The sequence below is a fragment of the Pogona vitticeps genome, chromosome 7, assembly GCF_051106095.1.
Source record: "Pogona vitticeps strain Pit_001003342236 chromosome 7, PviZW2.1, whole genome shotgun sequence".
In the NCBI taxonomy this organism is placed as follows: Eukaryota; Metazoa; Chordata; class Lepidosauria; order Squamata; family Agamidae; genus Pogona; species Pogona vitticeps.
The window spans coordinates 1,378,464-1,404,595 of record NC_135789.1 but is presented as its reverse complement, the minus strand read 5'-3'; the positions used below and the strand labels follow the sequence as shown (position 1 = coordinate 1,404,595).

Genomic DNA, 26,132 nt, shown 5'->3' with positions numbered 1-26,132 from the left:
ATTAAGGCATTCACTCTTTCTTTCAGGAGCGGCATCAGCCCATGAAATATGACATAATTGCCATGAAATACATTTTCAAATATTTGGGTTTTTTTTTCCTCTCCTTCTCCTTCTTTCTCTCTCTCGGTGTGTGTGTGTGTGTGTGTGTGTGTCACATTAAAAAAAAACAACAGAAAGAAAACTAAAAGACAACCCGAAAATAAACCAGTCCCGGCTTCTGTCGGTCTGTTCAGCTCTTACATTATCCCACCTTCTGGGGGTAAAAAAAAAAAAAAGCACATGGACACAGGCACGCTAAAAAGAAAAGATGATGGCCAAAAAGATGATGCTTCCCCCCCTCCCAACTGTCTCGTGTGCTGGGCCCTCGGCCCTCTTCCACCACCTCTCAACTTGCAAGATAAAATTGGGGGGGGGAGAAAAGAGGGGGGAGGGAATGGATCTGACTGATAGAAAGAAGCTCCGAGCACTTCAGTAATGCCTTCTGATTTATCTAATCTAAATTACTCCGCTTATCTGCAAAATCACATCTGTTGGTTATCTACCAGCTCCGCCGATCTGCCTCTGTGTATCCCCTCCCTCGCCTCCCAATGATTATTTTTTTTATTCCACAGTCTTTTATTTTTTAATTATTTTTCCATTATGTCCTCCTTTTTCTTATAAAGCTGGAGTTACGAGGCTAATCGGAGAGATTATTACACCAGAAATCAGACCGGCGAAAAAAACTTTTTTTTGGGTGGGGGGGAGGCTGTAAAAGGAGAAGAGGAGAAAGGGAAAAAGAGAGAGAAAGAGAGAGAGAGTGAAGGAAAGGAGGATGGAAAAAGAGTGTGCGGGGCAGCCATCTTGAACAGCCTCGTCAATGGCTCCGGAAGAGCTTGGTTGTATAAAATCAAAGGCAACCAGATTTTAAGAAAAGCAGATTGCAAAGTGGTTAAGGCTGGCAAGATTAGGGAAGTGGGTTGCCAATTTTTCCGCAGGTTTCACCTCCTGTGCATGGTGTGGTCTTTTCATAGGTAAACGTTTGTGGGCCACTATGGTGAAATGAATTGAGGAGCCTCAAAACAGGCCATTCATGGAACAGAAGCAGGTCAACCTCTTGTTCATTTTCCAGTCAGTTGGCTAGCAGATCTCCCAGAAAGGGGGTGTGGAAAGGGCCATGGAATAATGGGCTTAAATTGGCGCATACAAGTTGTTGATGTACCAGCACTGGGCCAATAGCACCTTCTCAATCAAAGCACTAGCTCCGCAGCACAGGAGATGTCTTCCTGCAGACGTCCTGCCACCAGTGGTGTGAAGTCTTAGTGGCGGTGGGGGACTCTACCCCTCCCAGCCCTTGTCTGCCTTGTCTCTCCCACGTCCCAAGAGCCCACTCACTTCTCTCCCGGTGGTGGTTCTCATGGGGACCCCTGACCTGGCAATCCTGCAGGGTTGGAAGCCCCCCCCCCGAATCTTTAGAAGGAGAAACTGGGACTGGAATGAGGGAGCAGGCAAAAGTCCAGCCAAGCGGGTCAAGAAGGGGTCCAGGGTGTTGGTGCGGGGGTCACATGGCGTTTACACCCTTCCAAAGTCAGCTTTACAATGGTGTGGATTGTGCTTCCAGTTTGAGCGTAGAAGCGAGACCCACTTAGGTTTGAGAGCACATCGCAGAGAACCAGTGTCGTGTAAGTATCATTATTACTATTGCGGTCGCAAAGGCATAAATAAGTTACATCCTATTTGTATACTTATTGATAATATTGCCTGTTAATGATGTTTTCCTTCACTGTTTGGAGCTTAAAATATTGCCTTTTAATGATGTTCGCCACTGTCGTGTACTCATTGTTTTCAACGTTCAGTATTGTCTTTCATATTGTAAGTTGCCTCGGGTTGTTTCCCAGGAGACTGGCGGAGTAAAAACAAACAATAAATTAAAAAAAAAAACTTCTGGCTCTGTTCTGGTTTTGGATAACTATCTTTAGTTATCATTTATAGTGAGACTGAGAGGGTGTGTCCTTAATACGTACCGTTGTTTTGTACCAAGGCATGTAGATTTCTGAGCGTGCAGCCTTCCCACTTCCATTACCACCGTAAGAGATAGAAGTCACCCCCCCCCACAGCCTTCAATGAAAAGGGGAGCAGTGTGCTGTAGTGGTTAGAGCATTGCACTTGGTGGGGGAGGGGGGCTTTTGGTTTGACTTTCCACGGAGCCACGAGAGGCCTTTCAACCAGTGCCTCCCAAGCATGTAAAATTTCACAGCAAAACTCTCCGGCCAAGGGGTGGGGGTCGAATGCTGGGCATGCCCCACAGACACGGAGGAGCCCCTGCGATGCCACACATGGGGTAGGCGGGCAAGGCTTTGGAGGGTGGGGCTGCTTTGGGGCAAAATAAAGGTGAAAACAGGCTCTTCGACGCCCTGGACCGTCAGCTGAATGAAAAGGTGACGAGGAAGGAAAGAAAGACTCCGAAAGTAGAATTTGAATCTTTTTTTCTTCCTTTTAATGTATAACAGTTAACGCCTGAGTTACAGAGAGAGAGACACCTACAGGCAGCGGAGGTACTTAAAGCAAAATACCCAGTTTGGTTTTTCTACTCTACGACTCCATATAGCTGAATAAATTATGGGGTGATTATATATATATTTATATATATCTACATACACACATGAACACATATTCTCGCTCTCTCTCTCTCTCTCTCACCCACCCACGCACACACACCCTTTCTCTCACACGCACACCCTCACTCATTTGCCCTCCCTTGTACACCCATGCACTCACGCACATGTACATATGGAGCGAAATAAGCTATGACTCAAACACAGAAGCAACATATGTGCGGTTACTAGGATTAAAGGTATGTTCTACAGATAATATTACTCCAGGTTTGGGTATATGAAGTGGTTAAGGTTGCCAAGTTAGAAACATTAAATACAATAACGAAAATCTCTGAGCGGTAGGGGTGTGTCTTTTCCCCCTCCCTCTGCCCGCCAGGAGTGCAGGACCCGTCCGGATGTGGGGGAGTTAAACAATACACAAAAAGACATAAAATCATATCGGAATTATGCCTGGGGGGGGGGGGAGGACAGAAAGGAACTCCTCGTTTCCCCTAAACACAATAACAAGAGCAACCATCTCATCACCTCCGTCCAGCCACGGCTCCCAAGTTGTGCATACACTGCGCATCAAATTCTCTCTTATGGGAAATCCCAGATTCCCCCAATTCATCCCAGCAGAAGGTCTGGACTGGGAGACGGGTTTCTGTTGAGTGAGAGATCTCTAAAACACCTCCTTGGAAATTGACAGAGGAAGTGGTGGAGGAGGAAAACCTGATGGTGCATCTAAAGCGCATGGAATTCAGAATTAACCGCATGGGATCTGACGGCTCGTCATAGGAATGATCAGAGAAGAACAGAGTTGGAGGGGGCCTCTAAGGCCATCGAGTCCAACCCCCCCCCCTCTGCTCAAGGCAGGAGTCAATGAACATGGAATGTATGGGTCCTTTTTTTTGCCACAAACCTTTCTTAAGAACATTTTTTAAAAGGGTGTGATCTATATATACAGACTTCAGCGAGTGTTTTAAAAGTGGAACATTCAAGGTGGTGGGGTAGATGATGAATCGAGGAGAGCAACCATCAGAGCCCTCCTCGCTTGAGCTCCGTGGTTGCACGGGTGTGGTCTTCTCTGTTGGGCGCCTTCGCCAGAGATAACAGGAAGTGAACCCGATGGTCTCTCGAAGGGACTACGGCTCCTTTCCCAAGACTGATGGGTTAGCAGGTCAGTAGGACTACTGATTTGGGGTCATGGGAGGAGAATCTACCCACTTCTGGAATGCTGGCTAGGATGGGGGGGTCATCCCATATTGACCCCTCCCGTTCCTGGATATCTTCATTTTTTCCTATAGAATTGTGCACGAAGCAAAGGAACCCCTCTTATTTTGGGGTGTGACTTCTTACTTAGGTGGACTCCTTGGCAACTGTGGGGCTGAAAGACAGGTGCCACTTCAAGCCATCCAGAAAGTGGCTGGTTGTAGAAGCTGCCATGGTGACCGATTGAGCCGTGCCATTATGCCGTGCCACGCTCCCATCCCCCCTTTGGATGACCTTTGCAGTCGTGTCCAACCCCATGAAGATCCAAGCTGTTCCATCCCTTGTGGCAAACCCCATCTTCCACCAAGCTGTTGTATGACTATCTGCATGGAAGAATGTTAACTCATTTTTAGCTGGTCCCTATGGAGCACCTGTCCTTCTAGGGAATGCTGCGTGGCGTTCCATCGAACCAAACCTCCTGCTTTCTCAAACACCATTCCCATATGACTCAGCTCCTTGTGGTCCCTACTCCATAAAAACTTACAAACACCTGATCTCTTCCCCCTCCTCCCCTCACATCCATTGACCTAGTGCTGGAACAGATCAACCCAACATTCATGGTTCACATTGCCTTTTCTCAGCCATTCCTTCTTCGTTTTTGGTCCAAACACGTCCCACTTGGTCCCAAAATCAACACATCAATCAACCCAGACTTTACCTTCTCAGGCAAATGTAGGTCATAGTACAATTAAGAAAAACGGGGCCGGTGAGTGGGGGCCAGGGGTCAGGTAGGTGGACAAACAGAATATATCTAAACCTATATCTATATTATTACGAAGAAGACAGAATCCACAATGACTAAGCCCCATGTGACATCAAGGGGAAGGTCCATCCACGTTGGTTGTGTTGAGCTGGTCAAGGAGAGCGGGAACACTGGAAATCTCATTTGACCAAGCTCATCATCTCTGGTCCTTGAAGCGATTGACGACGTTATATGTGGATAAGAATTTGGAGAGATGGCCAGTTCTTCAGTCTCCTTCCACTCCACCCTGGCTGCCACTGCAGGGGAAGCAGGATTGCAAAAGTCCGTTGTCATGAGTTCCAGGAGGAGAAGCATGAAGCATGGGGGTTGGTCCTTTGCGAACTGGTGGCAGCGGTGGGATTCTTTTCTTTCTTTTCCTGTTTATCTTGTGTCTCATTGATGGCAGACTGTCGGTGGAAGAGACGTCATGTGGGTGAACCTGTCAGTAAGCTTGGCCTGTCTCGACAGGTAGCAGGCCCAGCACAGCCGAATGTTCCCCGAGCTTCATCCTGCGCTGTGTGGACAGACTGACATTCTTGGTCAAATAGTCAACGGCAGCTTTATGAAAGCAAGAGAAGGAGGAAAAACAACACAGGAGAAGGTATGAATCATCCTTTAGCTTTCTGATTTTTAAAAAACAAAACAAAACTAAAAGGTGTCCAGTTTTACTTTTGAAAGTAAAGAGTTATTTTTTTAAAAAAAATTAGGAACTGTGATGATAAGTACTTTTCTGGCCTTTGTAATTACAACTGAAACTGATTTTTAAAAACTTTCTGAGCCCTGTTGTGTTTCTACTTCTTGTGAGCTTTCCCAGTTTCAGATCATTTGCATGGTGCTGATATGTCAGCTCAACCTTGAATGTGATTCAACCATGACCTTGAATCATTTTGTAAGGTAAGTTTTTTGTTTTTAGTTTTTTAAAAAAAAGAAAAAACACTCTTCATTTTCTAGTAAATGACAACTCTGTTGCTGTGCAGGTTTATCTCTGCATCGGTAGGCCTGTGTCATGTGCCAGGAAGTAACAAGCTACATAGTTGTGGGGCCAAGAGAAAATGTTATTTTATGAGCACAAACAAATAATGTTTTCTAGTTACTTTTAAACATTACTTTCCAAGTGCATTGAGCCTTCCAGATAGGCTGATAAGTGTTCCCCAAGTTTTATTCCATTCTCTTATCATTCTTAGAGGAACAAACAGTCAACACAATGAGCCAGGTGCAGCCCTTAGACTTTGACTCTCTCTCTCTCTCTCTCTCTCTCTCTCTCTCTCTCTGTGTGTGTGTGTGTGAGAGAGAGAGAGAGAGAGAGAGAGAGAACACTTTACCCCCCAAACCTCTAAATTTTGGGGAGGGGATATTTTGATCCTCAGCCATCTATCCTGAGAGATACTTCTTAAACACTGGAACAAGGAGAGGGGGGAGGATGACATTTCAGACCAGCAATGGGAAGAAAGTTACTTCTAAAAGTAACTTTATAATCTCAGATAGATAGATAGATAGATAGATAGATAGATAGATAGATAGATAGATAGATAGATAGATAGATAGATAGATAGATAGATAGATAGATAGATAGGTAGGTAGGTAGGTAGATAGGTAGGTAGGTAGGTAGGTAGGTAGGTAGGTAGGTAGGTAGATAGATAGATAGATAGATAGATAGATAGATAGATAGATAGATAGATAGATAGATAGATAGATAGATAGATAGATAGATAGATAGATAGATAGATAGATAGATAGATAGATAGATAGATAGATAGATGGCCAGGTCACCTAGTTGCTGGATGGTGACAATCCCTATTAGATGAGCTTCAGTCAAGCTCTCCCCCACCCCCAATTCTAATGTCTCAAATTAGATTAATAAGGAAGCTGGCAGGAACGGGCCAGTTGGTGCCAAGGAGTAAACAAATTTCAGCCATCAGCCTGCTGTCAGCCAGCCTGCCCCAAAGGGGGGTCCCTTCCAGGCAAAAATTCTTATTAGACTTGTCACATGCATTAGGAATTTTTTCACGCTTCGGCGTTCCATCGCCGGCATCATTAGCACGGCCCCGGCCTCTGGGAACAGTCGGGGTGGCTCCGAGTTGGCACCCCTTCTCTCTGTTCACTCCCCCTTCCTCCTCCATGGCCATGGAACGGGAAAAGTACGGCGGCTTCTCCGTGGACCATCCTGGGCTGGCTCGGGCGACTTCCGTGCCTCAAGAGATAGAGACGGGTTCTTTCAAGTCACTTCTGGCCACTAGTGGCCAACTGGTCTGGCTGTCCCCACAGCTTGAAAAGGCCATTTATTAGCCTGCCCCCACCTCCCAGCATCTGGGATAAAGGAAGATATAAGATTTTTGCGGGAGGAAAGCGCTTCCGTCTTAATATAGTTTTCCTCTCTGAGATGGGCCACTGAAAACAACCAAACACCTCCCTAGGTGGTGTTGCCAGCAAGGCAAGCTGACTGTGCACAGTTCTGACTGGCCAGTGTTTGAGACGTCACCATCCCTTCACCATCGAAGCAGATCTGTTTTGCTTGTCCCTCTGTTCATCCATCCCTGTCTAGGTGTCTCTCTCTCTCTCTCTCTCTCTCTCCCTTCCTATCCCACAGATTCTCTAATGAGCAAACAGTTCTCGACCCCTTTTCTATCCCCAGAACTAATTGGTGAGGTGGGCTGGACAAAAGCGATCATGGAGTTTCAGGGCCAAGGGGCAAAATTTTCAGCCCAGGTCTCTTGACACCCCCTCCTCCTCCTCCTCCTCTCTCTAACTAGTTAGTACATGACATGGGCTTTTATTCTGGAGGAATAGCAAGACAACCTGGTCCCATCTGAAGAAAAGCCCATCAACAAAAACCAGTACCCAAGTCCAGTGTCTCCCAGCCTTGGGTCCCCAGAAGTCCTGGCCAGCACTGCTTGCAGTGAAGGCTTCTGGGAGTTGTAGTCCAATAACTCCTGGGGACCCAAGGGTTGCGGACCATGGGTGTCTAGCTGGATTTTCTTCTGATGGGCTGGCCCTCTGTGGCCGTGACAGACTCGTGGGGGAAAGAGAGAGACTCTTTAGAGGCTCCAGAGTGTCAGGTTCAGCCTGGGCTCCAGATTAGGCCAGCCGGGAGCTGTCCTCTATTTCTTTTGCCTGTCGGCGACCAGGGGAGTCTTGGGCACCAAACCGAGATCTGGACACACGAGAGAAGGAGACGACCGTGTTGGGGGGGGGAAATGAATTCTCCTTGGGCATTAAGCGTGATCAGACCTTGTGCGGTTATGACCCGCTTCGGGCATCGCTCAGGAAACAGAGAGCAGCAGTTTGACTCGATTAATAATAAATGTTTATTCGCTGGGTTGCAGTTTTGAGCCGGGAGAAATCATTCCTTAATGGGAAAAAGTGTGTGTGTGTGTGTGGGGGGGAGGAAATGAAGGCCAAGGGTACCACCCCTTACTCAGGGGTGGGATCTCTCCCCCTGCAACACCCCCCCATATCTCACTCAACATCCTTGCCTTTCCGTATTTATGCCTTTCTCTTCGTCCCCTCGCTCCTCACACAGGGGGTGTGTGACTAACGTCAGGGCCTGAGGGTCTCTTTATTGGAAGTGCACGGTATTGGAATTTATTTAAGATTTTTATCAATAGCACGTGTGGCCCGGGAAGCGAGAGGAAGGTCAGAAAGTCACAGATCAAATTGTGTGTGTGTGTGTTTCCCCCCCCAAGAGAAATTGAGAGGGGACAGTGGGCTTCCCGCACTGGTCCTTCAAGCGCTCCCTGGCGACACACGTTTCTCATTTGACCGTAGAAGTGGAGAAGGTAAAAAGCCATGGCCAGAGAGAGAGAGAGAGAGAGAGAGAGAGAGAGAGAGAGGTCACCGTAGGACCTTGCCGCGGGCCAAAGGGGGGGGCACCAGAGGAGGGGAGGGCCCCCTTCAAACAGGCTCCCCTTCGCTCCTCTCCACTGAGGATGGAGGCAGGCAACCCGTCTGGTGGATCTTCTCACAGGTTGCCTGACCCCAGTAAACTTGGGGTGTGTGTGTGTGAGGAACCTGGCCCTCCCCCCTCCGTGGAAATGACCGAAAGACCTTGCCCCGGGGATCCATCGGCTCCCCTCTGCGCTCCCCCCCTTACAGGCCACCCCACCCCATTTCCTGCACAATTTTGAGCAAAATTTAAGGGCTTTTTTGATTCAAGGCAGAGGGGTTTCCCCCCACTTTTTGGGGGGGGAGGAAAGAGGGCCAAATGGTCCTAAGCCCCCCCCCCCAACTGAGGGAGAACCTCAGTCGTAGGTTTGTTGACTATTTTATGTCCAAGAGGCAAGCAGGCTGGCCAGTCTGCGGGAGGGGAGACTCAGTAAGGCCCTCTGTATATGCTCAGGGACACACTAGTATTTCGACTCATCCATCCAATAACTTCCCGATTAGCCCGTCCTGAGAGATATCACGACAAAAATGGTCTAAAATTCAGAGCATCTTCGGATTTGTTCATGAACTGATTATTTATTTTTCCAGGGGTGGGGCTTGCCTCTCTAGCATCTGAAATAAGAGCGTCGGGTAGCTCTGCCGCCCCCATTAGAACTGCCACCTGAGGCCGGTGGGTCTCTCGGCTGAACGGTAGGGTGCTTCTCGCCCATCAGTGGAAGTGGCCACCTCTTCCGAGGAGGTTCCTCGCCGCCTCTCTGCATGAACCTCTGCGCTGAGCCCACCTCCCGCAAAACACACACACACACACGCAGGCGCACCATGTGCCCCAAAGCGACGGCAGCCTCGCCCCCTCCTGGCCCCGATCCAATACTCACTTTGCCCGTACTGTCCGTACTGGTAGCCGGCCACGGGGTCCACGCTGTAGCCGGTGGTGGTGTAGGTGGGCGGGCAGTAAGACTGCGAAGTCGGGAGGCTCTCCACGGACTTGATGGAGTCACTGCGCTGGCTGCAGCTGGCCGAGATGGAGTTGGCCGTGTCCAGGCTGCTGTGGAGTGGGGAGATGGAGAAGTCGGCCTGGGGCTGCGGGGGGACCCCGCTGGGGTTGCTTAGGATGCTCATCACCTGTAGGGTTGCAAAAGGGGAGGGGGGTGTTTGGGTCAGGAGAGCCGGGACCAGAGCAACCCTAGAGGGCCAACAGTGAGCACCGTTGACAGGTCTCAAAGTCAACCTAGGGAATTGTTCATTGCAATTCAGTGAATAAGTTGTTACAGGATCAGGATTTGGTCAAGCAACATGTAACAAAGGAGCACAGCTGAGTTAATTGAGGCAGCTGTGTGACAACCAAGTTGATTGGTTGAACCAAGGATAAAACTAGCCAAGCTTGCAGATACAAACTGTTGGGTAGTTTGGGTTGTTGGGTAGTGTTTGGTTGTTGTGTTGCTGGTGATCGTGTTGCTGAGAGCTGTATATTCTGCATCGTTGGATGAAGACTTGCCATATTGCAAGGAGAAGATCCTGGAAGAAGACTATCTCTGTGGTGAGAGGAGAAGACTTCGTGGATGCTGGACTCTTTATATTGGTAACAATATTTGGTTACTGAAAACTGTAATTTACCATTGCTAACTGAAGAACTACTGTGAATGACCAGGACTGTATAAAGACCAAGAGAAGCTGTATTTACCCCTGTATATATGGACTTTATTGTAAATAATATTTTCAACACTACAACAGTGTCTGTTTGGTTTCATCTCTGGGCAGTTCACTTCACCATTACGCCCCCTGGCGTAGTCTGGTAACGCAGCACCTCTGTCAATTGGTTATGGGCCCAGACAGCGCACCAGACTGCATCCAGGTGTAAATTTAAGAAGTTATTGAAGAAACTGCTGAACAGAGAGAGCCTAGTAGTGTGGTCTACAGTCTGTGGTGAAAATGGCCAACGAAATGTCTATGGCTGGACTGTGCATAAAAAAGTTGAATGGGGAGAATTATGCAACTTGGCAGCAGAAGGTTCAGTTGCTATTGCAAAAGGAAGCATTATGGGACATTGTAGAAAATCCCCCAGCAGTCCTAGATGAAGAAAAAAGAGCACTAAATTTTAAAGCACTGGCTATTATTGGGTTAACTCTAGAAGACCGTCTTCTTATCCACCTGAGAGGCCAAAACTCAGCAAAGAAGGCATGGGAGGATTTAAGGAGACTCTTCGTAAGAGATAACGTTGGAAGCCAGATTCAAATTGCCAGGAAACTTTTTCGAACTAGATTGAAAGCTGGAGGGTGTATGCTTCAACATTTAGAGGCAATGAAGTCAATGTTGATGGACTTACGGGAAAAGAACATCACATTTACAGAAATACAAGAAGTATTTATTATTCTGTCTTCATTAGATGAGTCATATGATCAGCTGGTGACCAATTTAGAAATTCTTCCTCAAGCAGAGCTAACAGTAATTAATATAACTAGCAAACTGTTGGAAGAAGAACAAAAGAGAAAAGATAACAAACAGCTCCGAGACTCCAAACTCACTAATCACCGTGATAAGCTGAAAGAAAGTGAGGAGGAGGGGGACACAGCTGCAAGCATTCATTCTGGAAAACGCTGTTTTTCCTGTGGCTCAAGAAAACATCTGATGAAAGACTGTAAATTTAAGAAAGGAAAAGAAAAACAAACCAGACGCAAGAGAGAAACACTAAGCCTGACTGAGGAAATTTATAACTCTGAACAGGGAGAAGAGTGGATTGTCGACTCAGGAGCAACTGCCAGCATGTGTAAGAGTAAACAGCTAATATTTAACTACCAACCTGTATCCAACCAACAAGTATGCTTAGCAAATGGTGTTAGTGCTAAGGTACTGGGAAAAGGTAAAGTAAAATTGCCTTATATTGCTAGACCAATAGATGTTTTACATGTTCCAAATTTGAAGCATAATTTACTTTCTGTGAGTTCATTAGCAAAGAATGGGTTTGTAAGCACTTTCTATGAGGAGAAATGTGTAATAACTAGCAAGAACAATGAAAAAGTGAATTGCTATGCTAGAAACAATTTATATAGACTAAACTGTACTAAGGCTAACAATGTCTATGAAAACAAATGTATACACAAAGATTGTATTCATTTATGGCATCAAAGACTAGGACATGCAAACTACAAAACATTGAGGAAAACAATTGAAAACTCAGTAGGAGTTAATTTAAAGCAATGCAATGAATATGTGAATTGTCAAGCTTGCCAATTAGCCAAGAGTAAGAAAGCTCCTATAATGAAACATAGTAATGTACAAGTAAAAAATATATTAGATTTGGTGTCAGTTGATGTAATTGGACCCAAAAGTGCATCATTAGGAGGAGCCAGATACATTCTCTCTATCCAAGACCAAAAGTCCAGGTTTGGATATTGTTATCTCATGAAGGATAAAAGTGCAGTACATGTAGAGTTTGAAAAATGGCTCAAATTTGTAGAGCGCAAAACAGGGAAAAAGGTTAAGGTGGTGCAAACTGACAATGGAACAGAGTTTACAAATGCCAAATTTCAAGCAATATTAAAGAAAAATGGTATTACTCACAGGAGAGCCGCTCCCTATACACCTACTCAGAATGCCTTTATTGAAAGAAGGGGCCAAACTCTGCAGAATATGGCTGAGGCAATGATTAGGGGGAGTAATCTATCAGAGAAATATTGGGGGGAAGCTACACTTTGTGCGAATTTTTATATTAATATTCTTTGGCACAGTGGGATAAACAACATACCCTACACAGTTTGGACTGGGAGAAAACCAAATTTAAAATTTTTACACGTATTTGGATCTCCTGCTTGGGTTCACATCCCAAAAGAAATAAGGAGAAAAGGAGAGAAGAAAGCCAGGTTGATGTATTTCCTTGGATACCAACAAAATAGGAGAGCATTTAGGTTTGGGTTGCCAAATACCAACAAACTTGTAATAAGTAGCAGTGCTTCATTCAATGAGCACAGTAACTGGGACAAAATATGTAAACCCCCAGAAACAATAATTAAGTTGCCTGAAAGGAATGAGAGTAGTGATGATAGTGCAGAAGAAAGTGACTCTCAACCAGAGCAAGAAATTAAAAGAGAGGTAGAACCTGAGGAAATGCAAACAGACAAAGAAATTCCATCCAACTCAGAAAGGAGGGAAACTCTCGAGGAGGACAGAGAATTACCTAGGAGGTCTAGCAGAGAGAGAAAAACTCCTGACAGGTACAAGCCTGAGACCTATTACTGTCTCAATGTGGCTGAGCCTGAGACATATGATGACATATGTAATATGCCTGAGAAAGAACAAATAAAATGGAAAGAGGCAATGGATAAGGAGTTAAATTCATTAAAACAACTGAAGGTTTATGAGGAGGTAAAACTGCCTGAAAAATCAAAAGTAATTGGTTCCAGATGGGTATTTAAAAGGAAGGTGGATGCCGATGGTAATGTGAGGTATAGAGCAAGGTTAGTGGCAAAAGGGTATGCACAAACTTCAAACGACTATGATCAAGTTTTTGCACCGGCTCTAAGACCAGAAACACTGAGATTTGCTTTAACCTATGCAGTCAAGCATAATCTCATGACCAGGCATGTTGATATAGAAACAGCCTATTTATATGCTAACCTGAAACACACAATTTATATGGAAATTCCACCAGGTATTGAAAATGAAGGTAAATGCTGGATATTGAAAAAAAGTCTATATGGTCTCAGACAAAGTGGCCATGAATGGAACCAACATTTAACCAAAACTTTAAAAGACAATGGTTTTGTGCAAGGAAAAGCTGACCCTTGTTTATTTATAAATGAGAAAACACAAGCTATAATATTAATATTTGTGGATGATCTAGCCATATTCACCAAAGATAAGAAAGAGGCTGAAGTAACAATCCAAATGTTAAAGAAACACTACAAGTTGAGAGATTTGGGAGAAATAAGTGACTACTTGGGAGTAGAAATAGAGAAAAGTAAGAAAGGATTTAAAATAGCCCAAAAGAGCAAAATATTAAAACTCCTAAAACAGTATAAGATGGAGGATTGTAAAGGTGCAGCAACTCCTATGAACATAGAGTTTGAGAAAGAAGATATGAATGGCCCAGAATGTGATATTGATGTATATAGGTCACTGGTAGGCAGCTTATTATATTTGAGCAGATGGTCAAGGCCAGACATCTCTATAGCTGTAAATCTGCTATCAAGGAATGTAAGCAAGCCGAATGAAAGGCACATGCAATCAGCAAAAAGAGTACTTAGGTATTTAAAGGAGGCACAAAATAAAAAGCTAAATTTAGAACCAGTGGGAGAACTGGCTATTACTGCTTATGCCGATGCTAATTATGGTAGTGATTTAACAACCCGAAGATCAACATCAGGCATGACTGTACATTTGGGAGAAAGTTTGATAAGCTGGAAGACAGCTAGACAGAAATTTATATCGTTGTCTTCTGCCGAATCTGAGTATGCAGCATTATCTGAATTGTGTACAGATCTAGTATTCTATAAACAATTAGCACAAGATCTGGGATTGAATATAAAATCACAAATAAAGGTTTTTGAAGATAATCAAGCTGTCATACAGATGGCGAACTCACCAAATGTAAAAAGCAGATCCAAACACACAGATATCAGATACCAGAATGTAAAGCAAAGTATAGAGAATGGTTTAATTGAACTGGTATACTGTGGAACAGAAAATAATAAAGCTGATTGTTTGACAAAAGTATTGGGGCCAACTAAACATAACAAAGCATGTGAAATGTTGGGAATGATATAATGTATATGAATGTAAAAGGAACTCTGTATATGTTCAAGGCAATGTACTATGTAAGATACATATGTTACAGAATTGCTATAAACAATTGGAGGAGATTGACAGGTCTCAAAGTCAACCTAGGGAATTGTTCATTGCAATTCAGTGAATAAGTTGTTACAGGATCAGGATTTGGTCAAGCAACATGTAACAAAGGAGCACAGCTGAGTTAATTGAGGCAGCTGTGTGACAACCAAGTTGATTGGTTGAACCAAGGATAAAACTAGCCAAGCTTGCAGATACAAACTGTTGGGTAGTTTGGGTTGTTGGGTAGTGTTTGGTTGTTGTGTTGCTGGTGATCGTGTTGCTGAGAGCTGTATATTCTGCATCGTTGGATGAAGACTTGCCATATTGCAAGGAGAAGATCCTGGAAGAAGACTATCTCTGTGGTGAGAGGAGAAGACTTCGTGGATGCTGGACTCTTTATATTGGTAACAATATTTGGTTACTGAAAACTGTAATTTACCATTGCTAACTGAAGAACTACTGTGAATGACCAGGACTGTATAAAGACCAAGAGAAGCTGTATTTACCCCTGTATATATGGACTTTATTGTAAATAATATTTTCAACACTACAACAGTGTCTGTTTGGTTTCATCTCTGGGCAGTTCACTTCACCATTACGCCCCCTGGCGTAGTCTGGTAACGCAGCACCTCTGTCAACCGTGATCGTCACCGGGAGGGAGCCTCCCCGATGGGTCACGTCCAGCTCAGAGGGTTTGGTTTCCAGACCCTTCGTCCCAGACCCTCGCCTGGATCTATCCCACCTCCACCGTCTCCTTCTTCAACCACGATGCTCAAGGGTCTGCGGTACTCCTGCCCTACGGATCTCGGGTGGGACTAGGTGGCCGACTGTTCTAGCTCTTATTTATAAGAACGTAAGACGTGCTTAATGGTCCATAGGGTTCAGTCCTGATTCATACAGTCAGACAGATGCTACCCAGAAAGCTCACGCGCCAGGAAGGAAGGGTTCTCCCAGCAGCTGGTGGCCAGAGGAGGCCAAGGCAGCAGTGGGGTGTGTGTGTTTCCTGCAAGAGCTGCATCCACTCCAGTTTTCCTTTGAACTTGAGAGGCGCTATCCAAGGTGCTGATGTGGTTTTTTTTGGGGGGGGAGTGGAGCACCTAGGGGGAACTCTTATAAAGTTCAGATTAAAACCCAGAATGGATTTACTGGTCCCACCAACCAGCAGCCTCCTCAGCTGAGATGCACAGGTAGATTGTGCTGGCTCCTGGAGGTTCTATTGAGCCATGCCGGCTAGCCCTCCTCAAGAGGCTTGGCTTGCACACATATTCTTCAAGTCACGCTAAAGGAGAGCCATCAAGGATCACCCCAATAACTCCAACACGCCTTCCTGAGCCATTCCGGATGCTTCCTTGACCGACTCTCGATCTGGAACCATCTGTACCAATCCGGAATATTGAAAGATGAAGCATTGGGCTCCAAGCTGATGCCCCTCTATCTCTTACAATCCAGTTTTTAACAGGCTCAGTCCATCCTTTTAAAGAAAAAAACACACCACCCTGAAGACCTCAACTTTTGGAGGCCAAAAAGAGAGGATTACTTCCCATCCTGTATTGCTGATGTTTGACCTTGCTATCCTATAATTTATGACTTCATGGAGCATCACCATTGCTAATGCAAAATCAATAGCCTGTCTGCATCGGACAGGTTTCTTTCCCGTTTTCCTTTAAATCTGGCAGGAAATCGGGTCGTCCTGTCAATCACAATGATTGGCGGCGGTCCTTCTTCTCCCCCTCCCACCCTCCAGACTTCTTATCAATTGCTCCTGGTCAAATCCTCCCTTTAGGCCTCGGATGGAAGAGAGAGGAGAAGATAACGGTCTCGCTCAATGAGGTTTGGGAGGCCAAGGCCAGAGGTTGTAGGGGAGAGAGTTCTCTTGGGCCAGCCCTTCGCTTTGTGGACCATGTGGTTTTGGAAGCTAACTTGGGACTTCTCATGGCTCCTACCTACAGCCAGACCCTGTGACAGATATAACAAGCACCCAGAGTTCCAGATTAAAATAAACCAATAAATGAAGCCCATATCTTCCTTGGGTTTCCCATTCCACCCCCCCCCCCTGCCCTGGCATCAGGGGCATCCGGGGAATCCACAGGGCAGGGCCCTGCAGAAAGAGGACGGGGGGGGGGAGAGGCCCCATTCATACTCTCTCGATGGACCAGTGAAGGCAGAAGGGACTCCTTTGAAACCAGTTTAGGTTCCCTCTTTCAGGTTGGGGCCCTGGGGTGTGTGAATGGAGCCCGGTCTTTAAACAGCCTGCGTTTTCTCATTTGCAAGATTCATGAAATCAGGTCCTCTCTCTCTCTCTCTCTCTCTCTCTCTCTCTCTCTCTATCTATCTATCTATCTATCTATCTATCTTTCTGTCTCTGAGGATGAACCAAATCGTCATCTTTATCTTAGAGCCGCGGAACTGGAAGGGACCTTATGGGTCATCCAGTCCAGTCCCTCTCGAGGAGGCCCAGTGGGGGGATTCGAACTCCCCACCTCGGGCTCCACAATCAGAGAGTTCAACCCCAAAGCTCTCCAACAGTTCCTAGCTTGCTCCGTAGACCTGAAAAAGATGGCCTTAAAAAACAGAGAGAGAGAGAGAGAGAGAGAGAGTCTCTCTCTTTTTCGGGGTCGGCCCCCTCTCTCTCATGACGCTTTCTCTGCTCCCCCCTCCCGCCGCCCTTCCCTCTCTAAGTGCTGCTGCTTCCTCCCCTCTGGGATTTCATCACACTTTCTCACATACTTTGAAAGAAGAGGAGGTTTTTCCTTTAAAAAAAAAGAGAGAGAAAATGTAATTAATTCTCTCCGTTTCTGAGCCGGCCCTCAGGGCCTCTGGCCGTGGAAACTCAAGCCGAGAAATGTGCGGCCTTTACGATAAACGCAGGCGGCTTTGGAACGCCGAGCCCAATTAGGAGAACCAATCTCGGCCATCGATAGCTTTATTTTTAGGACTGGAGGTGGGGGGTGGGATGGGGGAAGCAGGGGAGGGAAGGTTGGCGCAGGGGAAGCCCACCAAGTCTCAGGAGCAGGTGGCTCTCGGGTGGACAGCGGGAAGAGCTTGTTATGATGACATTTGGACCCTTTCCCATTCAAAGCTGATCTTCCTCTAGCCTTGGGACCACCGGTTCCTGGATTCAGAGAATGGTAGAGTTGAAAGGAGCCCAAAAGGTCATCTAGACCAACCCCCCCAAGCCCACACAGGTGGCCGTCCAAATATAGTTCTTAAACCCTCCACAGAAGGAGAATTGGCCAGCTTCTGAATGTGAATATCCACAACTGTCCAGCGCCAGGAAGTTCCTCTTAATGTTGAGTCAAAAATCGCCTTTCTTATCCTTTGAGTTGACTGGGCCATGACCGATCCATGGGAGGGATTTGATACATCCTCTTTGCGACAGCCCTTCAGAGAATGGAAGATGGTTCTGATGTCACCTTTTGGCCTTCTCCTCTCCCGGATAAATATATTTTGCTCTCTTGACCGATCCTCCTAGAACCCAGTTTCCAGGACGGTTACATCCATCTCTTCTAGACAGCTGCATGACGGTTGATCTCCTTCTCAAGTGATGGACAAGGTTGTCCACGTAAGGTCTGACCAAAGCGATGGCCGTAGAGGGCTAGAAAGAGGTCATTCTGAGTTTTCCTTGATTTAATTAGTTGCTAATCTAGGTGCCCCCAGAAAAACGAAAGAGGGAAACCACTTCTGAGTATTCTCTGCCTGGAAAACCATGAAAAAGGGTGGCCATCACTCAGAATTGATGACACACCATCATCGTTCTGTCCTAACTTCCTCCCAATATCCTCAAAGCAGCCTAACAGGACTTTTGGTTCCTCTCTGTCCTCGGAACAACAACCCTGTGCGGTTGGTTGGCTGGAAGGAGAGGGAGGGGCTGATCTAAGGTCAGACGGTGAGATTGTTAGATCAGAGGAGGGCTCAGCCTTAATTCTCCCGAGTCCTGGTTTAACTTGGGATGGGAGGCCACCAAGCCAGGTCATCTGGGCTCAGAAAAGCAAGGAAAGTTCTGTATACATGGACGGAGACTTTAATGCAAGAGGCGTTTGTTCTGGACAAGGCAAGACACCACACCAGATGCATCTTCAGTTTAAGATCTGGACATCAATGGGGTAACCAGAAAGGGCTGGCAGAGGCGGCACCATCCACCCACGCCCATCTCAACCCTCAGGATGGAGAAGGTATGCCTTGGTAGGTTATCCTAAAAGGTGAGGTTGGGAAACCAGGTGGGCTGGACCTCGTGCGACAGAGGCTGGGGGGGGGGGAGAGGGTGCCATTCCGCCAAACTCCGAAGCAGGTGAAGATCCGTCCTCTTAAGAGGAGAAGTTCCCAACCCTCCAACCTTCTTGCTTCTGCTCCGTAGCTCAATATTTGCAAAGCCCGGCTGGGATTAGACGGGAAACGGAGGCATGGGAGAGAAAAGTCCTCGAGCATGGGGTCATTTCATTCCTCCAAACTCCATCTCCTCCTCGGCGCAATCCCTTGATGAGGGACGGATTCTCGGCATCATTAAAGGGGATTCTTCTCTTCCGCTCGCCGCTACATCCCCTAATCCCCGGAGAGTATTCAAGGGACGCTTCCCTCGTCCTGCGCTTAATATTCCCCATCTCGCTGCCGAGATCCTTAAACCTCATCTTATCCCCCTCTCAACGGCCTAGCAAACTCCTGCCTTTTCCCTTCCTTTGTGTTAATACCCTCGATATAATCACGGGACCGTTTCCTCCCGCCCCACCGACAGCCCCGGCCCCAGACGGCAGCGGGACTTGGAAATTGGGGATTCTTTTAAAATATAAATTAACGAGAGAGATTGGTCTTCCCTTGCGGTCTTCAGCTAGGAAGCATCGCGCAAAAGCAGCACCGCAGAGGAAGGAGATGCAGGATGCACACCTTCTGAGTGGCCCGGACGGAGCTGAGCCACAGTTAAAAAGCGGCTCGTGGGCCCTCGGTGGCCATCTCCCGCCTGCCACGGCTAAACTCAGCCCACCACAATGCTAGCTTTTTGTAATGCTAGCTTTTTGGAGCCATCCAATGACGGGAGTAACTGCGCAGTTAAACTTTGAACTTATCATCACTAGGCAGCTTTGGCTTTAAAGCCAGATTCATGCCTACAAATGACTGTCTCTACGTATATTATCTCTGTTACTAGAACAGGGTCCTTCTGGTACATACGTCCTTGGGGTTATGTCGCTCCCTCCCGATTCATGCCTATCAGAGGGGTCTCCAAAGTCCTCTGATTAATCTTGCAAGCTCAGGGCCGTCGCTTCCTTGAGGGTGTTAATCCATCTCAGGTTTGGTCTTCATTCTTACCTAAGTTTCTGGGGAATCCTGTTTGGTTTCCAGGCCTCTGGAAGACAGGTGGCGAGCCAGCCACAAGACACAGTTTGCTGGATTCCTCTTGGGTCTAATCCCAACGGGTGTCCCCCTCCTTTTTTAAAGTAGTTTCAGGACCAGGAAAAAGCAACCTCCTCAGAAAAGACGTTGTAAGCTTGTGGAACTCACTGACACAATATGATGGCAGCAGCCACTGCCTTTTGAAAAAAGAATGAGGCCTACTCGTGGAAGAGGAGAGGTCCATTGGTAGCTCTGAGCTACCAGAGCCTCCATGTTCAGGGAAAGTATATCCCTGAATGCAAAACATTACAGGTGAGTAAAAGAGGAGAGACACCTTCTTTTGGCCTCAGTCCAGAGCTTCTTGGAGGCACCCAGGTAGCCCCTGCTGAAGACGGAACACAGAAGGAGATCAACCCTCAGACATGTTAGCCGGGGAGGATGTGGCTCGTAGTCCTGTTCTTCTGGAAGGACCTGGGTTGGGGGAGGCTGGTCTAGAAACCAGAAACCAGAGTATCCCTCCTCTCTGCTGCTTTGTGGCTGCTGTGCCACCGCATAGGCCACGAATTAACCCCCTAAAGTGTTTTCGAGAATTATCCATGTGCAAAGCCCGGTTCTTTGCTTTCTTCCTCTCCAGGTCAGCCTCTGAACAGCACAAATCAACAAAGCCCATCCGAAGTGCACCAGAGTCTTTCCCTCATGCTTCCCACCCTTTCCCCATTTCCCCGGCTAAGCCGATCCCTCCCTCTCCTTCCCTCTCTCTTTCTCTCAACCCCCTGCGGACACCAGTAATGGAGTCCGGGTGCCAGTTCCTTCCTTCCAGACAAGATTTCGCAAGATCCTTTGAGCTGCTCACCATCTCCCTCCCGCACTCCGCGCTTCTGTCTTTGGCTTTTAAAAAACTCCCCTCCAGGATGGCGATGAGAAGGAGTATCTCAAAATGTGAAAAAGGCCTGGACTACAAAGAGCCTCTGTGGAGTGGCATATCCCAGCCTCGGGCTATTCTGCTCGGCTCCCTGATAGTCTTGGATATCTGCCCGAGAAGACTCTCTCTCTCTCTTTCTACCCCTGATCAAGGAGGCGCTGCAATCCGTTAAAAGTCCAGCTTAACAACAGTGTAAGATATACCCGTTAAGTCAAGCCAACGCCTCCGGGGTCTTCCATCAGGGAGAATTTTAGAAAAAAAATTTATCAAAATCAAGAGAGATAGAGAGAGAGAGAGAGAGAGAGGTCTCAGAGAGATGAAATAGCCCTGATAAAGTTCACCACGCATGAGGCAAGCCAGCGAGGTTCTCAATCAAACCTTTAATAACTTGCGTTGGCAAGCAAATGAAAGAAAAAGGGGGGAATTTAGAAACCATCCCGCAGTTTTATCTCTTCAATACATTGGGTTTTGTGTTTGTTTGTTTTTTAAGAAAGGAAGAATAGACGGTTTGCTGTTTCTCGCTTTCCCATCATTGGTAAGATTCTACGGTTCTTCAAGCTAGTTTTATAGCTGCTTGGGCGATTTTGGCTGGGGCAGATGGCTTTGTGTGGCACAGTGTATGGGCACCCTTTGGGCACATTCCTTGACCAAAATGAACAGGAGACCTGTGTTTTCCATGGCCGTTAATGAAGCACAGGTAAGAACTGAGAACATCCATATTCAAGGAAGTAGCTCCTTTCTTGAAGACATGCAGAAGCTGAATTTCAGCACTATATCTATTGGATCTCACCAAACCAGTCTGTCCAGTTTAAGATATCACTCCCTGATGCTTAAAACACCATCCTTTTCACCTTTCCCCAGTAAAACTTAGTACGAGCAATAAGGAATCACGCTTGTTCCCCAATGGACGTGAGATATATTTGTTCTCCAAAATCCTCAAATTCAGACTTTAGATTAGCCTTCCTTTTGAATATTCAGTGGGAAATATTGTTCTCTGATGACCTGTGCTACCAGAGGTGCCTGAGAATTTTTGCTGTTCTATTATATATATATATATAAAAACAAAAAACAGTCAACTTTTCAGAGCGATGGCTGTTTAGAGTGGTGTGAGATCAGGGCATCCACCATCAGCACCACGGAGAGCAACCCTGATATGAAAAACTTGAGAAGCTAAAAAGTGGGGAAGATACAAGGAGATAACATACTCAGTAGGTGGGAGCATGTTTGGGATCTATGTGTCACTCACGTCATCATCATCATCATCAACAACAACAACAACAAAGGGGAAACAAATACAGGTGCATCTTTCGAAATAACGGGCTACATTGAAAAAAAACACAAACTAAGTAGACAAACTAAGTTTTTCAACATTTCGAGAAAAAGGGTACATTTCTAAGTCACCGAAGAAGCAGACTTTCAACCACATCAACAGCCCTGCAAGGCGGAACACATGGGGTCATGTTGAGCTTCAGGTCAGAACACGCATGTTGCTCTTGAAATGCTCAGTTTTCCTAGGGGGTACCTATTCTGCTTATGGTGAGTTACAGAAGAAAAGGATCAGAGGGATGAATATAGTTTTTTCTTAATTTTTAACTAGCCATTTGAAGATATACAGTATTCATTTGTCTTTTAAAGTTACACCATACAATCGGTGTTTGACTTCTTCTTTAAGGAAGACATGTAGGAATTGGCCTTCTCACCGACCCAGATGCTTAGCCTATACTGCTAGTTCTGACTGGCAGCCCTGGCTTTCAGAGACTTGAAGGCTGGCTTCTTTCCTGGCAAAGACAATAAGCCAGCAACTGAAAAAAGGAACAACGGAGAAGTCTTAATGCAGCAACACTTCTTTATTAAAAAGCCACAAGATGAACCTGAACCTTCACAGGTGAAGGGGCCAGGATCACCCTCCAAAATGGGAAGCCAACAAATAGTTGGGGGGTGCTCCACCAACACCCCCAGACATGACCCTCTGAAGGTCACCCAGAGTTTCCGGATCCTGGCAGTGGACAGACCTCCTTTCCAGAGACTTTAAGGCTCCTTCTGTGCTCTGAAGTTTGCAAGGACCCAAGACACGGCCGATCCTGCGATAAAGCCTTGCAGAGGGGGATTAGAACTACTTAGTGGCAGCGAAGGGGGCTTCTGATCCTGAAGATATGACTATTTAAAGATAATGATTGCATAAATTTAATTAAAGCTTTTTCATGCTGCAAATGGCCGTTTTGTAATTAATGTATCTGGCTTGGCTAAGCACGGGAAATCGCATCGGCCTCCTTCCCGCCCCTCTCTTTCCACCAGCCCCGATCCTTCCTGCCTCCCCCTTCTGTCCTCCATCTTCCCGTTTAATGAGAGACAGAAAGCAGATGACAGAAACAATTTATCAACGGGTTGGGTGTTTGTGTCAGGCACCTAATTGGGTGCACCAGGTTAGCGGGAAGTGAAAAGAGGACAGGAAGGGGGGGGCGGGCCGGCTCCTTCTCCGTAACAGTGGCCTCCGGGTGGGTGCAGGCTTGCTGGTGGGTGCTTGTGGGTGTCGGGGGCCTGGGGGGGAAGGAATCAAGTGTTCCTCATTAATTGATGGGGATTAGGAGATAGATGAGCGGTGGCAGCAATTGGCCAGTGACACGGAGGGGACGGCGAAGTCTGATTAACAGCCATGCAAAACAAGCTGCCAGATCTCAGACTACGTTATGGCCCACCGGTGGTGACAACTCTGATGATTTCGTCCTAGCTGGCAGGAGAAGGGTCCTAAGCACACCAGAGCCCAAGCCATTAGAAGCCCTGCCCTGGAGGTGCTCTTTTTTGGGACCCTTTTTTTGAGGGTCAAAGAAGGCCTTGGTTCAGTTTAAGGCTTCCTTACCAAATTTCTGACTTTCGAACCCAAGTCGCAAATTAAAAAATGGCTTATCATCTGTAGCATACGTGTGAGAGAGCACATAAGTCAGAGTTCTCCAGACCTCCAGCTCCCATTATCCTTGGCCACTGGGCCACGAAGGCTAAGGCTTATGGAAGTTGTATTCCAGAATATCTGGAGATGAACAGACCACCTGCTCTTGACCAAGAGGTTCTTCCTCGCTAATTGTCTTCAAGCAAAGGTTGGGAAACCATCTCTTGAGGATCCTCCAGTTTGGGTGGTCCTGTGCTGAGAATAGAGCTTTGGACCAGATGGATTTCAAGTGGGGCCACCAAGGGGGTGAAAGGTCTGGATATCACAAGGAATGATTGAGGGTCATGGGTTGGTCATGTCTTGAAGAAGCAACTACCAAGGGTTGAACCCAACTTGTACTAATGTCAAAAATGTATTAACAAGCAACAATCAGTGTCAACTCTGTTGCCCCCCCCCGCCAATCATCTGCATCTCACCACCCCACAATGCAGTGACTGCAAGGAAGGTAGGAAGCCCAGAACGTCCACTCATGCAGAGAGGTAATAGACAACCTTCACTAAGGACGGGTTCAGCCTGTATGGAACATGGAACAACTAACAACACACAATGATACACAGAGGAGCTTCTCAGAGACATCAAATCAGAGCCTGTGTGGTTTGGTGGTCACCCAGCTGGACTAGGAGTTGGGAGCTCCTAGTTCGAGTCCTACCACTGAGACATGAAACTTGGCTGTTCTTGGGAGGGTCACTCTCCTTCTGTGATCTACCTCGCAGGGCTGCTTTTGTGAGGGTGATGTGAGGAGCAGGAGACCATTGAAGGCATGGGAGGGGGAAAGACAACAGGCAAGAATACAGACGTCAAGGTAACCCGATAAACATCATTAAAGGGGTGTGGCTGGAAAAATGAACACCTACTTGAGTAAGACTTCCATTCCCCAAATCAACCCCCAATTCCACCCGATTGCTGAAGGGCTTAGCCCTCCTGAAATCTCCCCGCATCATCTCGGGTTCAATCTGCCGCTTGCTGGGCCTCCTGGTTTTGTCCATAATAACGGCCAAACTGCCAGCTCAGAGAGGATTCTGTCGGTGGTCAAAGCCACGGCGGGATTACACGCAGCATATTGTGGACGAAGGGAAGCGCCTGTCACGCTTGGTTTCCCCGTCACAAAATACGCCCCTGAACGGGCAATTGGTATTTATTAAGGGACATACAATAACTGTCTCGTTAAATCAAGCATCCAACGTGGGCCGTGGGCCTTAATTTAAAGTGTCATCGGTTGGCCGAGCTATGGGAAGGGGGTGAAAGAGAGAGAGAGAGAGAGAAAGTGTAAGAGGGAGGCCGTAAAAGAAGGCTAGTGGGCCAGGAGAAGAGGGAGACTCCGACCTGAGCAGTAGACCCAGCTCCATTGTGATGGGGTCGCCTTGAAACCTCGCCTTGTAAATGCCGGGGCCATGTTTTAAAGCCAGTCTGGTGTGCAAAGGTTAATACTCCAGACTGCGTTCCAATCGGAAAACGCAAGGGCCGGTTAAATTCAGTTTGTGTCGAGAGGAAACGCTCGGGTTGCTGATGCCCTCCCATCTAGGGAGGGAGGTTGGGGTCGGGGGGAAGAAAGCATCACAGAAGTAAGGGAAGGAGAAGCATGCGCAGTATAGTTTGGCGCATGTGTTCTCAAGGTGGGGGAGACTCATTCTCCCGGTTCTCTGTCCACTCTTGGAAAGAATTAAATTTCTTGGCTTAATGAGCTGCGGAGGAGAACGCCTGGGTGAGAGGACAAGGGACCTGGGTCTTGCCGAGACCTGAGCTGTTGTGCATCTCTGCATGCGCGTGAAAGAACGAATGAGGCAAGGAGCCGGGAGGGAAAGCATCGGAGGAGAGAGCAAGTGAAAAATGTCAGACTAAATTACTGTTGACAGAGTTAATGTCTCCACCTCATAGCCATAATTACATGTAGATAAATAGTGAAATAGCTCTCAGCTGGAGCCTTCGGGCTGGGGGCAGGCGCCACTAACTGCCAGCTGGGGACCTTTTATGGGTTTTTTGGGGGGTGGTGGTCTCCCCTCCTCTTCTCTGCTTGCAAGGGCAGCTCCTTTTCAGCCGAAAGGCTTGTGGGAATGACCTTTTGTTCAGACGGCCTTTAAAACAAGGTGCTTTCTCCAGCCTTTCAACCTGGCTTGACCTTCTCTTGCTCCTCCTTGGCTTCTCTTCGTTTTAGTCTAGAGCCCCCTGCTGGTCGGCAGACACAACTGCAAATGGATCTTGGCTTTTGCACCTTTCCAACCTCCCAGCCCCAGAGTGAGGCCAAACAAAGCATTTAGGGTTACAGTACTTGGTGAAGGCATTCCTAGCATGTTAGAAAGGATTGCCTTATATTGGTTTACATGTCCTGAAGTTGAAGATGGAATGGGGCCTATCTGAAGATTGGTTAAGCCGGTGGTTCACCACCTTGGGTCCCTAGATATTCTTAGACTACAATTCCCAGAAATCCTGACCAGCACAGCTGGTGATGAAGGCTTATGGGAGTTTTAGTTTAAAAACATCTGGGGACCCAAGATCGGGAACCATTGGCTTAATCCATCCATCCATCCATCCATCCATCCATCCATCCATCCATCCATCCATCCATCCATCCATCCATCCATCCATCCATCCATCCATCCATCCATCCATCCATCCATCCATCCATCCATCCATCCATCCATCCATCCATCCATCCAA

The 26,132-nt window shown here is 46.9% G+C and overlaps 1 protein-coding gene across 5 annotated transcripts in view; it reads right to left on the bottom strand.

The window, feature by feature from the left end:
* Positions 1-2,450: 2,450 nt before the first annotated feature.
* The window catches only part of PAX7 (paired box 7), a 101,072-nt gene continuing 77,390 nt past the window's right edge, over positions 2,451-26,132 (bottom strand). For all 5 annotated transcript variants that reach the window (XM_020782122.3, XM_020782121.3, XM_020782123.3 and 2 more), the window contains 2 exons: positions 9,342-9,588; positions 2,451-5,142 (listed from right to left, as the gene is read on the bottom strand). In XM_020782122.3, coding sequence (XP_020637781.1) covers positions 5,027-5,142; positions 9,342-9,588 — 363 coding nt within the window. In that variant the 3' untranslated portion in view covers positions 2,451-5,026. The remainder of the gene's footprint in view (positions 5,143-9,341; positions 9,589-26,132) is intronic.